This window comes from Mobula birostris, chromosome 3 (assembly GCF_030028105.1).
Source record: "Mobula birostris isolate sMobBir1 chromosome 3, sMobBir1.hap1, whole genome shotgun sequence".
Taxonomy (NCBI): Eukaryota; Metazoa; Chordata; class Chondrichthyes; order Myliobatiformes; family Myliobatidae; genus Mobula; species Mobula birostris.
In genome coordinates, this window is record NC_092372.1 from 177,324,669 (window position 1) to 177,338,827 (window position 14,159).

The 14,159-nt window shown below is 41.2% G+C and overlaps 1 protein-coding gene across 1 annotated transcript in view; it reads left to right on the forward strand.

The window, feature by feature from the left end:
- itga8 (integrin, alpha 8) overlaps positions 1 to 14,159 on the forward strand; it is a 270,386-nt gene that overhangs the window by 117,267 nt on the left and 138,960 nt on the right. Inside the window, exons 14-15 of the mRNA XM_072253739.1 lie at positions 5,643 to 5,688; positions 8,454 to 8,561. Of these exons, the coding sequence (XP_072109840.1) occupies positions 5,643 to 5,688; positions 8,454 to 8,561 (154 nt within the window). The remainder of the gene's footprint in view (positions 1 to 5,642; positions 5,689 to 8,453; positions 8,562 to 14,159) is intronic.

A 14,159-nucleotide genomic window follows, 5' to 3' on the forward strand; every position in this document is an offset into this window, starting at 1 on the left:
TAGTTCTAGCAGACCTGCCTACAAGGATATTTGTTCCCCCTTGGGTTCCAGTGTAACCCATCCTTTTTGTACAGGCCAAAGTTTCCTCAGAAGAGATTCCAGTGATCCAGAAACATGATACCTTGTCTCCTGCATCAATTTCTCAGCCACAAGTTCATCTGCTAAATCATGGCACACCCAGCAATTCAGAGATTACTCCCCAGGAGATCCTCGACCTAACTCCCTATATTCTCTCTTCAGGACGTCCTCCCTTTTCCTACCTATGACATTGGTAACAAAAGAACCATGACTTCCAGCTTTTTAAAACATTTTATTTATTCATTTATGGGATGCACCAGCAATGCCAGCATTTATTGCCCATCCCTAGTTGCCCTTGAGAAGGTGGTGATGAGCTGCCTTCTTGAACCGCTGCAGTCCCTGAGGTGTAGGTACACCCACAGTGCTGTTAGGGAGGGAATTCCATGACTTTGACCCAGTGATAATGAAGGAATGGCAATATATTTCGAAGTCAGGATGGTGAGTGTCTTGGAGGGGGATTTTCAAGTGGTGGTGTTCCCAGGTATCTGCTGTTCTTGTCCTTCTAGGTGGTAGCAGTCGTGGGTCTGGAAGGTGCTGCCTTAGGAATTTTGGTGTGTTTTTGCAGTGCATCGTGTAGATAGAACACACTGCTGCAACTGTTCGTCGATGGTGGAGGGATTGGATGCTTGTGGAAGGGTTACCAATCAAATGGACTGTCTTATTCTGGATGAGCTGCACTCATCCAGGCGATTGGCGAGTATTCCATTAACTCCTGACCTGAGCCTTGTGGATGGTGGACAGGCTTTGGGGAGTCAGGAGGTGAGTTACACGCTGCAGGATTCCTAGCCTCTGACCACTCTCCCCCTTTAGAATTCTGTGGACCTTATCTAATATATCCCTGGCCTTGGCACCTGGGAAGCAACCTACCATCTGGGTGTCTCACGTTCACAAAATCTGCTTTCTGCTCCTCGATCTATGGAATTCCCTATCACTATTACAGTCCTACTCCCCTATTCCATATTGAGCCACAGAGCCAGATACAGAGTGAGAAACCTGGTTGTTGCAGCCTCCCCCAGTAGTTTGTACCTCCAACAGTATCTAAAGTGGTATACTTATTATTGAGAGGGATACCGACAGTATACTCTGCACTGGCTGCCTCTTCCCTTTCCCAAATAATAGTATTAATGGCAGATTCTTGCAAATTGATGGTTGAAGGTTAGCATGGTTCTGAAGGGCCTGTTTCCATGCTCCTTCTCTCTATGGGGACTCTGTGAGGAAGTTCAGTGCTGCCCAGAACAAGGAGTCCCTGTTGATTCATGCCTTGTTTGCCTGTCCGATTATTCATTACTTCCACCGATGGCTTATCATTACATTGCCTACAAGGTTTACTGTGGCTACTCACCAAGGCCTCTGCAATAATTCTCACAAATCCAGTCTCAACACCCAAGAGGAAAAGAGCCGTTGATATATAACAAGGTTTATGTCTGCCTGATCAAATTTGAAGTTTATTTATTGTCAAAGTATATATGTAGTATACCCTGAGATTTGCCCTCTGCACAGACAGCAATGAAACAAAGAAAACCATGGAACCTGTTCAATGAATAAATATCAACACCCACCTCTCTACATGCAAAATAAAAACATTGCACAAATGACAGCAAAAAATCTGAGCAAAAAATACAGAATATAAAACACAAAATTGAAAGAGTTGAGGACGCCTCGATTCAAAATTGCCCAAACTAGCACCATAAAAAGGAGTGACGTGTCATAATTTGAACTACAATTCACAAACTGCACTGATTAAATGTTGCCCAAGGCTAAGGACAACGGCACCATCCTCTCACAGCATCGAAGGAGAGAAAGACCATACGAATACAAGGACCTTCCTTTGGGGGCAGTGAGCAGGAGGGAGAGAGAGAATGTCACATGTGAACATGTTCCTCTGGCTGCAGCAGCGAGGGGCTGGTAGCCGGCACCGAACAGCAGCGTGCCATCCACACTCACCCCAGTGATTTCAATCTTCCTCGGTGCCTTAATTAGTGCGTTCGGCGAGAAATGGAGCTGATCAAGGGCTCGTGCCTCACTTCCAGGCTTCTTGGCCCGGAGGTTGCACGCTTCACTTGAAACACCCTCGCAGACAGCAAAGCACCAGATTGCTCAAACACACCATCAAAGTGGCAATCACAGGCTCCAACAATAGTAGAACCACATTTGAAAGTGAAAGAAGAAATGAAAGAAGTAGTTTCATAAACTGACTGCAGGATGTCGCCTTTGGTTGTGTTTCCCACTGACGCCATCTTCTTACGTAAATGCTCACACATCACGTAATTTGGAAACACGCGATTGTTTCATCATACTCACGGAGTCTAAATTCTGAAACTCCCTATCCAGCTCTTTCACGAGAACAACTTTGACGTTGAAAAAGATGGTTCAACTTTTCAGGGACATATAGTGATGGCTAGCCGTGCCATTGATACCAACATGGATACAGCAAAAAACACACCTAATCCTTCATAGATTATAGAACCGTAAAGCTCAGCTTGTCTCTACTGGCTATGATCCCTGTCTCTGTTCAATGAGTTAAAAAGCAAGATTATGTCAGCTTGGGCCAGTGGTGATGCTGCTGAGTTGCACTTGATGGCATGCATTGAGAGTGTGTCTGTTCTTTTGTTCCACGTGCACGTGTCTTGAGGGAAAGCACAGCTAGTAATCAGCAGGAGTCTCCTTTACCCATTTTTGACCCTGTGCCATGAGACCTTGGGGCATGATGTAATCCCATGATTCTCAGGGCCATTGCCTCCCAATTGTCTTCTACTTTGGGGCCACGTGCAGTAAACTGGTTGTGTCCACTTGAAACGCAGTGCATGACAGAGTCTGGTTTTTGACTGAAATGTCAAAAGTGTGATTGCAAGTGTGATTACATGTTCAGCTGAGGGGTCCCTAGTATTTGTTGTTTTGTATTATTTACATTTACTTGACTAACCAATGGAGAGCTGTCCAAGTTTAGCAAAATATCTAGATATTTGGAGAAAGCTTTTGGCTGGAATGGCATTTAAAAGGCATTTGGACAAGTACTTTAATGGGAAACACTTAGAGGGGTACAGATCTAATGCAGGCAAATGGAAATAACATAGACAGGGATCATGGCCAGCATACATGAGTTGAGCCAAAGGGGCCCATTCCTGTGCTTTACAATCCTATGATTATAATCTATGAATGATTAGATGTGTTTTTTCCTCTAGCGATGACTAGTGATCACATCGTTGCGAGGTTGCCGGAGGAGAGATGTTGGAAGAAGACAGTACAGTAAGCCTTTAGAGGAAATGGAAATTATTGTCACACTAATTTGTGACTACAGTAAGGACCATTAGATTGTACATTAAAATGCACCGCAGGATAGACTAATTGTCCAAAGCCATCATTATTTGAAACATATCATCGACTTCAGCATGTTACGTTAACTGTATTCTTTTTAGTGTTTCCAATGCATGAAGCTGTTAAATCTAATCGGTAATATTAGCATAGATTCTGCTTCAAACACCAGCTCTGGTGTTTTGTTCACAAGCTCACAAGTGTTTATGAAACCTTCCATAAGATGCAACTTCAAAGCCTGTGCTTTCTTGCATTAGGCACCGACTTAGAGAATCTGCATTATAATTCTCAAATTTCCTCTACTGTCTTTTAGCTCTTTCCCCCATTTTATCAACATGATTTTGCAATTTAGCTTTATCTTCTCCAGCATAAATAGACTGCTATTATCTGCAAATTTCATCACAATTCCCTGTGGATTTATAAACAAATCATTGACCCACTTAGTCACTGTCAATACTTTAGAAATGAATCCTGGGGGATACCAATGACCACTCTGTTGCTTGATGAAAAACTGACTTTCCCTTTTCCCTTCCAATAAATTTTTAATCCAGTTAATTACCTTTCTCCCAGTTTAGTACCTCTTGATCTTCTTTCATGTGGTACTCTGTCAAATGCTTTCCTGAAATCCATATGCACTGCATTTAGTGCTTTCCCTTATTTAGACGATTTCCTGAGAATTCCAACCCTGATTGGTAGAGTTAAACACCCTCAAATGTGCTCCCTTTTGAAAACTTTGCTAACTACTTATAGCTATTTTCTCTTTAAAGATAAAAAAGGAACCTTTCATTTCTGCTTTGCTTTCAGATGTGTGTACTAATTCCAACATTAATAATTCTAATTTTGTTCTGACTGGTATCCAGGTGAAGCTTGGATTAATTCATATCCATTTTTAAGTATGATAATGCTCTTAACTTCTGGCAGATATTGACGTAGTGCTCTATAGTATAATTGTAAGGGCCTCAGCAATTTCCGTCCATTCCCTTAAGGACCTTTGCTTTTGTCATTGAACACTGCAGCTTTAACATCCTTCATTTTCACTGACTTCCCAAATCCATCAGAAGATCAATCTTGTCAACCAGCGTGGGATTCATTGCCTCACTGGTAATGTCAGGTTTACAGCTGACATCACTGCAAGTACGTACTCATTAAAGATACATACTTTTTTGAAGGTTATTACCTACGAAAAATCAAACCTGTTTTCTTAGGGGCACAAGAGACTGCAGATGCTGGATTCTGGAGCAACACAAAAAAAAAAGCACTGGGTGATCTCACTGGGTTAAGCTGTATCTGTAGAGGGAAACGGACAGTCAATGTTTTGGGTCGAGACCCTTCATCTGGACTGTCCTGCTTCATCTTCACCTGACCTACTGAGTTACTCCAGCACCTCGCTTTTTTTTTTGTTAACCCTTTCCTCTCCTAATTCAAAATGCACTTCTAATAAATCATTCATAAATGCTGTTCCTTTTAATGTATTCTTTTTAAATCATTATAATACCTTTTCCTGGCGTGTGTTAGCTGATTAGTCCAAGTTGATGCTCTTCTACCCTTGTGAAAGGTTTTTAACTTCATAATTTATCCATCATTCCTAGAACTGCTCATTGTTTCTTCTTTAATGGAATGTACTTACTATTCTGTAACAATGCAATATGTGCTGTAGTCAAACGTGCTGATTTATCCATCTGCCATACTCCAGCTAATTTGTTCTTCATTATTGTACAACCTGTCTGGATTCAATCCAGCATTCTAGTTTATGTACTGATGGACTTTATATATTAACATATAACCTAGTTGGGTCTTTAACAGGAGGGCCAATTCTAATCATAGCTGCATGATGGAAATCAGGAGGGTGAGTAATTAAAGTCACCGGTGTGAATGATCTGCCAGGGACCAACTCTCTTTGCTGGGTCCCAGTTTACCCCACTCTTCTGACTAGAGGTCAAGAAGCTGAGATCTCTTGGGCTTCACTAGGTTGAAGTTGGGTGGTCCTCACTTGGTTTGTGCTTTTCTTCCCTTTGGTTCTCATAGTTCCCACCCTGGCTAAAATTGGTCCCAAAATACTTAACAACTTTTAGGCTCTTTTACTATTGTATTCTTTCATCAAATAATTCAAATTTTTGCTCCAATATTATATTTTTATTGAAAAAGCTGTATTTGTACTGTACATATTATTGTGTACTGTTGGACTGCCTATTTTTTCCAGATACAAATGTTGTTCCTATTGCTAATAACGTGAAAGTATTTTATATTTACAGACTTGATAGTTGGTGCTTTTGGAGCTAGTAAAGTTGCAGTTTACAGGTATGTGACCAAAATGTATTAATACTACATATTTGCCAGATTGAGAATTTAACAGTCAAATTGTTGCTGTATTAATAGTTATGATTAATATTAAGCCCTGCTTAAAATGCAAATATTAATTTTAGCCTTGCAGTTTTTTTCTAAGTGATGACTTATAAAATTTAATGTTCATTGATTGTTGTCATTTAAGAGGATGAATTCTCTGGTTTAAAAAAAACTTCTTTCCAATTGGCTGAGTGTTAGGGCCTTGTTAAAGAGCAATGGATCCTCAATTACCTTGCAGTGCCAACTACCATGCTGGCAACATTTTAAAGTAAAAATAGTACGTTAAATTATGTTTTTAAGCACTCTAAAACTTAGCTTCACTTACGAAAGGATTTGGATTCTGCAACAGGATATATAGGTTGAGTGAGCAGGCAAAACCTTGGCAGTGGAGTTTGAAAAGAGAAAGTTTCAGGTTGTGTATTTTGGAAAGAGGAATCTAAAGGCAAATTAATACCTAATTAGAGAAAGACTGCAGATATGTGAAGCAAATTGTAACAGATTGGCAGCAAGTGCAGCATGTGGTTAGGGAGGCAAGTAATTTTCTGTCAATTATTGGGGAAAAAAGTTGCTTAGAACCAGTGAAATATTGTCACAATTATACAGTATTTAGTCCTGTCTGGAATACTATGTAAATGAAATTGTTGCTAAGTCATCCTTAATACCATACACCTGCATTTTAATCGTTTCTTAATTCCCTTATTTAAGATCTTTTTTAAAATCCCCTCCTTAAGCTTCTTACTTAAGAAAGGATGTCATTGGAGAAAGGCCAAAAAAAAGATTCATTTGTCTAGTTCCCAAGATGAATGGATAATTCTATCATGAGTGACTAAAAGAATCAGATTGATGTTCTTTGCTGTTTAGAATAAAAGGGGTGATCTCATTGAACCATATGTATATAGGGGATGTGATAGACTAGAGAATCTTCAACGAGAGGACAGCTACAAGATGAGAGAGCACCCATTTAAAACTGAGGTCTGTAGGGATTTCTCATTGAGGATAGTGGATCTTTGGAATTTTCTTCTCAGTGTTGTGGAAGTGGCATCATTGAGTTTTGTTTTAAGAGGCAACGGATGCTTAGTTGAAATATCAGAGAATCAAGGCACAGAGCAGGAGAGGAAATGAAGCCTAGAGCAGATCAGCCATAATAATATTGAATAGTGAGGCAGATATAGGGAGCCAGGTGACCTACTCCTACTCATGTTACATAAAATGTAGAACCTAGAATAATAGTGCGCAAGAGCAAGCTCTTCGGTTTACAATGTCTTTGCCGGCCACTATGTCGTTTTAATCTATCTGCCTACACATTGTCTATATCCTTTCAAGCCCTGTTCATGTGTCTGCTGAAATACCGCTCAAACGCTGCTGTTGTATCTGCTTCCACCATCTCCCCTGGCAGGACATTCCAGGGACATGCCACTAGATGTGTACGAAAAACTTGCGGTACACGTCTCTTCCCCCCTCATCTCAAATCAACACCTTTCAGTACTTTGAAATTTCCACCCTGCAAAAGGACTCTTTCTGCCCTATGTATACCTCTCATAATTTTATATACTTCCATAATATATCCCCTCACCCTTTAAAGTTCCAGAGGAAGCATTCCAAGTTTGTCCAACCTCCTTATAGTCATTACTCTGTAATCCAGGCAATAACCTCATAAAGGTCTCTTGCCTGTCGCATCCCTTATATAATGAAGGAACTGGAACTGCATGCAATACACCTGCAACATGATGTTCCAACTTTTGTACTCGATGATCTGACAATGAAGGCAAGTTTACCGTATACTTTCTTTACCACCCCTTCAACTTGTGTTGTCATTTTTAGAGAACCATGAACTTTGCTTCCAAGATCATCGTATGTATCAATGCTCCTAATGCTACCATTTACCATATATACCTTCCTCTTACTTTCGACCTCCTAAGGGGTGAAACTTCTCACTCAGCCGGATTAAACTCTGTCTGCCATTTCTCTGTCCATATTTCCAATAATTCTATATCCAGCTGAATCCTTCAACATCCTTCCTCACTATCCACAATGCCTTTTCATGTCTGCAAATTTACTTGGTGGTCCATCTAAATTTTCAACCAAATTTTAATCATATTTGTCTCCTCCTCCTAAGGAAAACAATAGTTTGTAACCTATGACTCCCCCTCACAAAGCCATGCTGACTATCCCTAATGAGTCCATGTTTTTTCCAGATGTGAGTAAATTCTGTCTCTAAGAATCTTTTCCAGTGAATTCCTGCCACTGATGTATGAGTCATTGCCCTATAATTTCCTAGTTTGTTGCTATCGCCCATCTTAAACAAGCAGAAGAGCAAAATTAGTGGAGGAGGCAATAGCAATAATAAATAAATAGGGCATGTGGCAATAATAATGCATATTTATATCGTCTCTGTTAACCATGTAGTGCTTGTTTTATTCATGCCAGAATAACAATGGTCCTTCTCAGTTTCTCATTAATTAGAGCCTGTGCATAAAACAATGAAAACCAAATGTGCATATTGACATCATAAAAATCATTCAAAGATATGTTAAATGTAAAAGATTCTCACCAGGCAGATACGTTACTTTAACCAGGCTTTGTTGATTTTCCTGTAAGATGTGGAGTAATGAACTTTATTTTTGCACTTGCATGACCACGTGGCTATTAATGCAATGGATTCATTAGTAAGCTATCAATGCTGACAAAGAGTATTAAAAATCTTTATCCGTCACTTGCAGAGCTAGGCCTGTTGTGACAGTGGAAGCTCAACTGCTCCTGAACCCATCAATCATAAACCCTGAGAATAAAAGTTGCCAGCTGCAGGGATCAGAGACCTTGGTGTCGTGGTAAGGAAATAGTAATGATAGAAGAATGGGATTAACGCTGTTTGATTTGTTCTACTATTTGACATTTGACCTAGGGATCTTGCCATTCACTAACGTGTCAGGACTTTAAGGCTACATCAACTTGTTTAAGGTCAGGAAAGAAATGTGAGATGACAGAGTAGTAAAGCACTGAATGTCTCCACTCCAGAATCTGAGATTTATAGTCATCCAATGTATATAGTACATCGTTCTGTTACTTCAAACACAAATTTTACTTGAGAAATGGTCAAAACAAAATATTTTAAATAATATTAAAATATCCCAGAAAGAATCAGAAATTAAAGTAAATGTATTATTGTCCAATTCTATTTTGAAATAGCATCTTGCATGTTCTTTGAAGGGCGCTGTGGAACATATGAAAATGATTAGAAAAAAATGTACAACGATAAATGCTTTTCTGATCTTCTAAGATAAATCACAGCATCGAAGATGTGATCCAGACACCCCTGCAATACTCTAAAAGAAATGTTGCATTGAGAATGAAGCCATCCTTGTGCTCAGAAGTGCCTTGTGTCAGGTCTCCAGAGTGATGCTGAATGACCTGGCATTTCACTTTGGGAGAAGAAACACTTTTCAATGGCTTAGAACTGAAAAGATTTCTCAGTGTATACCATTTATTTATTTAGAGATACAGCGTGGAATAAGCCCTTCTGGCTTTTTGAGCCATACCTCCCAGCAACCCCTGACGACTCCCAATTTAATCATAGCCTCTTTACTGAGCAATTTTCAATGACCAATTAACCTACTAACCAGTACACCTTTGGATTATGGGAGGAAATCGGAGCACCCGGAGAAAACCTTTGCATTCCAAAGGGAAGATGTATGGACTCCTTACAGAAGACATCAGAATTGAACTCCAACTTCCAATGCCATGATCTGCAGTAGCATTTTGCTAACTGCTATGCTGCCTTATTCTTTGTTGTTAAATAATCCACTTGTATTGAGTCTGTGTGTAATAATATAAGGTTGGATGCCAGGGTCAGGGATGCCTCTGAGCAACTGCAGAAAATTCTTGAAGGTGAGGTTGAATGGCTGTTTAGTTGGTATAAATGACAAAGGTAGAACAAGGGATGAGGCCCTGCAGAATGAGTATAAGGAGTTGGGTAAGAAAATAAAATGCACGATCTCCAGACTACTTTCGGTAACTAGTATGTCCACGGATAGAAAGATCAGCCAGGTGAATACGTGACTTAAGAGCTGGCACAGAGGTCAGAGATTCAGATTCTTTGGTCTTCTGGTGTAGGGGTGACTGTAAAAGAGATGCAGATTACACTTGAACAAGAGGGGGACCGATAACCTTATGGGCAAATTAGCTTTTGCCACTTGGGTATTTTAAACTAGATTGCAGGGGTATGGGACTTGAGAGAGACATAACAGCAGTTCCTGATGGATCATCCACTGAGGACACTTTGGTAGAACTTAGAGATAAGATGGGAATGGTTATCTTGGTAGAGCCATTTTATAGACCTTGAATATTCAGCGGGAATTTGAGGAGTGATTGTCTCAAGAAATTACATGTAGTTGTGAGAATAGTGCAGGGGTCCCCAACCTGGGGTCCATGGACCTCTCGGTCAATGGCAGGAGTCCGTGGCTTAAGAAACGGTTGAAACCCCAGTTCTAGTGGGAAATTTCAATTTTCCCTGTGTTAATTGGGCCACGTAGAGTGCAAAGGGCTTTGATGGGGTGGAATTTGTGCGGTGCATCTAGGGCAGTTGTTTCAGGCAATATATAGAGGAGCTTACTTGGGAAGGAGCAATACTGGACCTCCTCTTGGGGAAAGTAACTGAAGTGAAAGCTGGAAAGCACTTCGGTTAGAATTAGTTTTAAAAGGACTGGACTGGACCAAGGCCAAATTTGAGGACATTAGGCTATGGTCAACTTGGTGACTATTTACAGGGAAAGGAACTGATGGCAAGTGGGAGGCTTTTAAAATGATCATGTCGAGGATCCAGGGTCAGTATTTTCCTGTTTGGGTGAATGATAGACATACTAAGTTCAATCTCTCTCCCTGGATGATGAGAGATATTGAGGCTCTGTAAGGAAAAGAAGGAAGTGTACATCACATTTAGGCAATGAGATACAAATGAATACCTCAAAAATATACAAGTTTAAGACTAGGCTTAAGAGGGAAATCAGGAGGGCAAAAAGAGGGTATATAACTTTGAGGAGAGGGTTAAAAATAATCTGATTCTCCAAACAGAGGCCTGCGACAACTTGATTGTCCAGGGTCAGTATTGGGACCTCTACTTTCATTTATTTATTTATGGTAATGATTTGGATATGAATGTATATGACATGATTAGCAAGTTTAATGATGATACTAAATGAGGGGGTCTTGGGTCTTGTTGGTACTGAAGAAGGTCACAATGAATTACAAAAGGATCTTGATCAGTTAGGGAGGTGAGCCGAGGATGGCAAATGGATTTCAGCTTAGGTAAGTGTGAGGTGATGCATTTTGGACTGTCAAACCAGGGTAGGACTTGTACAGTGAATGACAGAGTGTTTGCGAAACAGAGAAACCTGGGAGTACAAATCCACATTTTGCAGAAAGTAGCCATGCAAGTAGAGAGGGTGGTGAAGAAGGTATTTAAAATGCCGTTCTTCATCTGCCAGGACATCATGTATAGGAGTGGAGACGTTTTGCTGCAGTTATACAAGTCATTGTTGAGACCACACTTGGAGTGTTTGTACAGTTTTGGTTACCCTGTTATAGGAAAAACATTGTAAAGCTGGAGAGGACACAGAAGAGATTTATGAGATTGCTGCCTGAGCAGAGGGGAGAAGTTGGCTGCACTATATCTTTACTCTTTAGAGCACAGGAGAATGGATGGTGACCTCATTGAGCTTAATAAAATCATGAGGAGTATGAATAAAATGGCTAGTTTTCAGATTTGGAGAGGGCACTGATCCAAGACGAGAGGAGAGTCATTTAAAAGAAACCTGAGAGGTAACTTTTTACACAGAGTGTAGAGAGTATTTGGAATGAGCTGCCAGAGGATGTGATCAAGGTGGGTATAATTGCAACATTTAAGAGCCATTTAGATAGGTACGTAGAGGGGAGAGGTTTGGAGGGTTATGGGCCAAACATGGGCAACTGGGAATAGCAGGGAGGATGCTGTGGTTGGCATGGACTCGTTGGGTCAAAGGGCCTGTTTCTGTGCTGTGTTATTCTATGATTCTTTGGCTCTGAGACTCAGATCTCCAAAAGATTGTTGAAGCGACCCAATGTAGATATGCTCTTTGTGATACTGAGCCAAGGAAAGCTAACCACTATGTGTCAACAGTGTCACTAGTATATGAAGTTAACTGCGATTATACCGTGTAGAGATGATTATTTTTTCCCCCAGTATCAGAGGTTGTCTGACCTCTGTGATGCAGTGTCCCCAGACACATTTCTGGTATTTTGGCATCTTTCCGGAGTGCTCTCTGGGTGAATGAATTGGGTCAGCACTCATAATTGCCTCCAGGGAAACTTGGCTAAGTACAATGATCAGCCCCTGATGAGCCTTTTAAACTTCTGTAAATGGAAAGTAACGGTTTCCTCTGAAGGGAAGTGATTGATGAAGGTCAGAAGTCAGTGTAGGCTCTGTGTGGGTTCCCACTGAGTTAAATTTCAGCTATATATTGTACACAAGTAAATGATCGCAGGACATATGATTGTAGGATTTACTGTAACGGTTCTTATCTGATTTTGCCATAATGGGAAATTTGGTCATTGGACTGTATCTGGGTGGGTCGGTTGTTTGGAGAACAGTATTTGTTGTGAAAACCTTTGCAAAATGTGTTATACTTTAAACGTTAAAGGCAGAGGCTTACTGAGCAACTGAATGTGTCCATGCAGGGTTGGTATTTTCTCTGAATATTGTCACAGACAATTATCCCTCATCTCTGCAGTAGCCCAACACTCTGGAAAAGTTAGGGTTCGTCATAAGCGAAGCCTTAAGCCAATATAGGTAAAATATCGGGGAAATTCACCTGATCCTTGAAGGCAATCAAATAGCTTCCAGAAGATATGTTTGCATCTTTATGAATCCTTTCTGCTTCCAGTCAGTTATTGACTAGATAACCTCATTTACAACTTCTCATGGTACCACCAGTTTTATCATATCAGACATCCCCTCCCCCCCATCCTTCCTGTAGCTTAACAAGCTTCTTTTGTTGCTTTTCCATTTCTGATGAGAAGTCATTGAACTGGAAAGTTAACTCTGTTTCTGTTCCCACAGATTCATCCTGAACTGTTGAGTACTTCCAGCATTTTCTGTGTTTGTTTTCAGACAAGTGTGTTTGTTTCCAATAAACAGTGCATACATCTTGGGAGAAATATGTTTCTTAGTGTGTAACGCAGCATAATAGGTGTAAATAGTGTGTAACGATATGAATCCCTATCCATTCTTCAAATCATCTAACATTACTTTTATTTTTTTTTATTTAAGCTCTATTATGACATCACTTCCCTTAAAACAAAATTCATAATATTTCTCGGGTGTCAAGATGCTGCTTGATTTTGTGAATGTTTACACAAAATAATCTGCAAATGCTGCGGTCAAAGCAACACTCACCACACGCTGGAGGAACTCAGCAGGTCGGGCAGCATCCGTGGAAACGATCAGTCAACGTTTCGGGCCGGAACCCTTCGACAGGACTGTAGAGGGAAGGGGCAGAGGCCCTATAAAGAAGGTGGGGGGAGGGTGGGAAGGAGAAGGCTGGTAGGTTCCAGGTGAAAAACCAGTAAGGGGAAAGATAAAGGGGTGCGGGAGGGGAAGCAGGAAGGTGATAGGCAGAAAAAGTGAAGAAAGAATAGGGGAAAACACAATGGGTAGTAGAAGGAGGCAGAACCATGAGGGAGGTGATAGGCAGCTGGGGGAGGGGGCAGAGTGAAATAGGGATAGAGGAAGGGAGGGGGAGGGAATTACCGGAAGTTGGAGAATTCTGTGTTCATACCAAGGGGCTGGAGACTACCTAGACGGTATATGAGGTGTTGCTCCTTCAATCTGAGTTTAGCCTCATCATGGCAGTAGAGGAGGCCATGTATGGACATATCTGAATGGGAGTGGGAAGCAGAGTTGAAGTGGGTGGCTACTGGAAGATCCTGTCTGTTGTGGCGGACGGAGCGGAGGTGCTTGATGAAGCGGTCCCCCAATCTGCGTTGGGTTTCACCGATGTAGAGGAGGCCGCACCAGGAGCACCGGATGCAATAGATGACCCCAACAGATTCACAAGTGAAGTGTTGCCTCACTTGGAAGGACTGTTTGGGGCCCTGAATGGTGGCAAGAGAGGAGGTGTAGGGACAGGTGTAGCACTTGCGCTTACAGGGATAAGTGCCGGGTGGGAGATCCGTGGGGAGGGACGTGTGGATCAGGAAGTTGCGGAGGGACCGATCCCTGCGGAAAGCCAAGAGGGGTGGAGAGGGAAAGATGTGCTTCGTGGTGTGGTCCTGTTGAAAGTGACGGAAGTTGCGGAGGATAATATACAGCGGACTTCTGCATTGTATTGAAAATGCAGTGGCTGTTACTGATCTGACTGTAGACATCAGACTCTGCGTTGTTGCTGTTAATACTC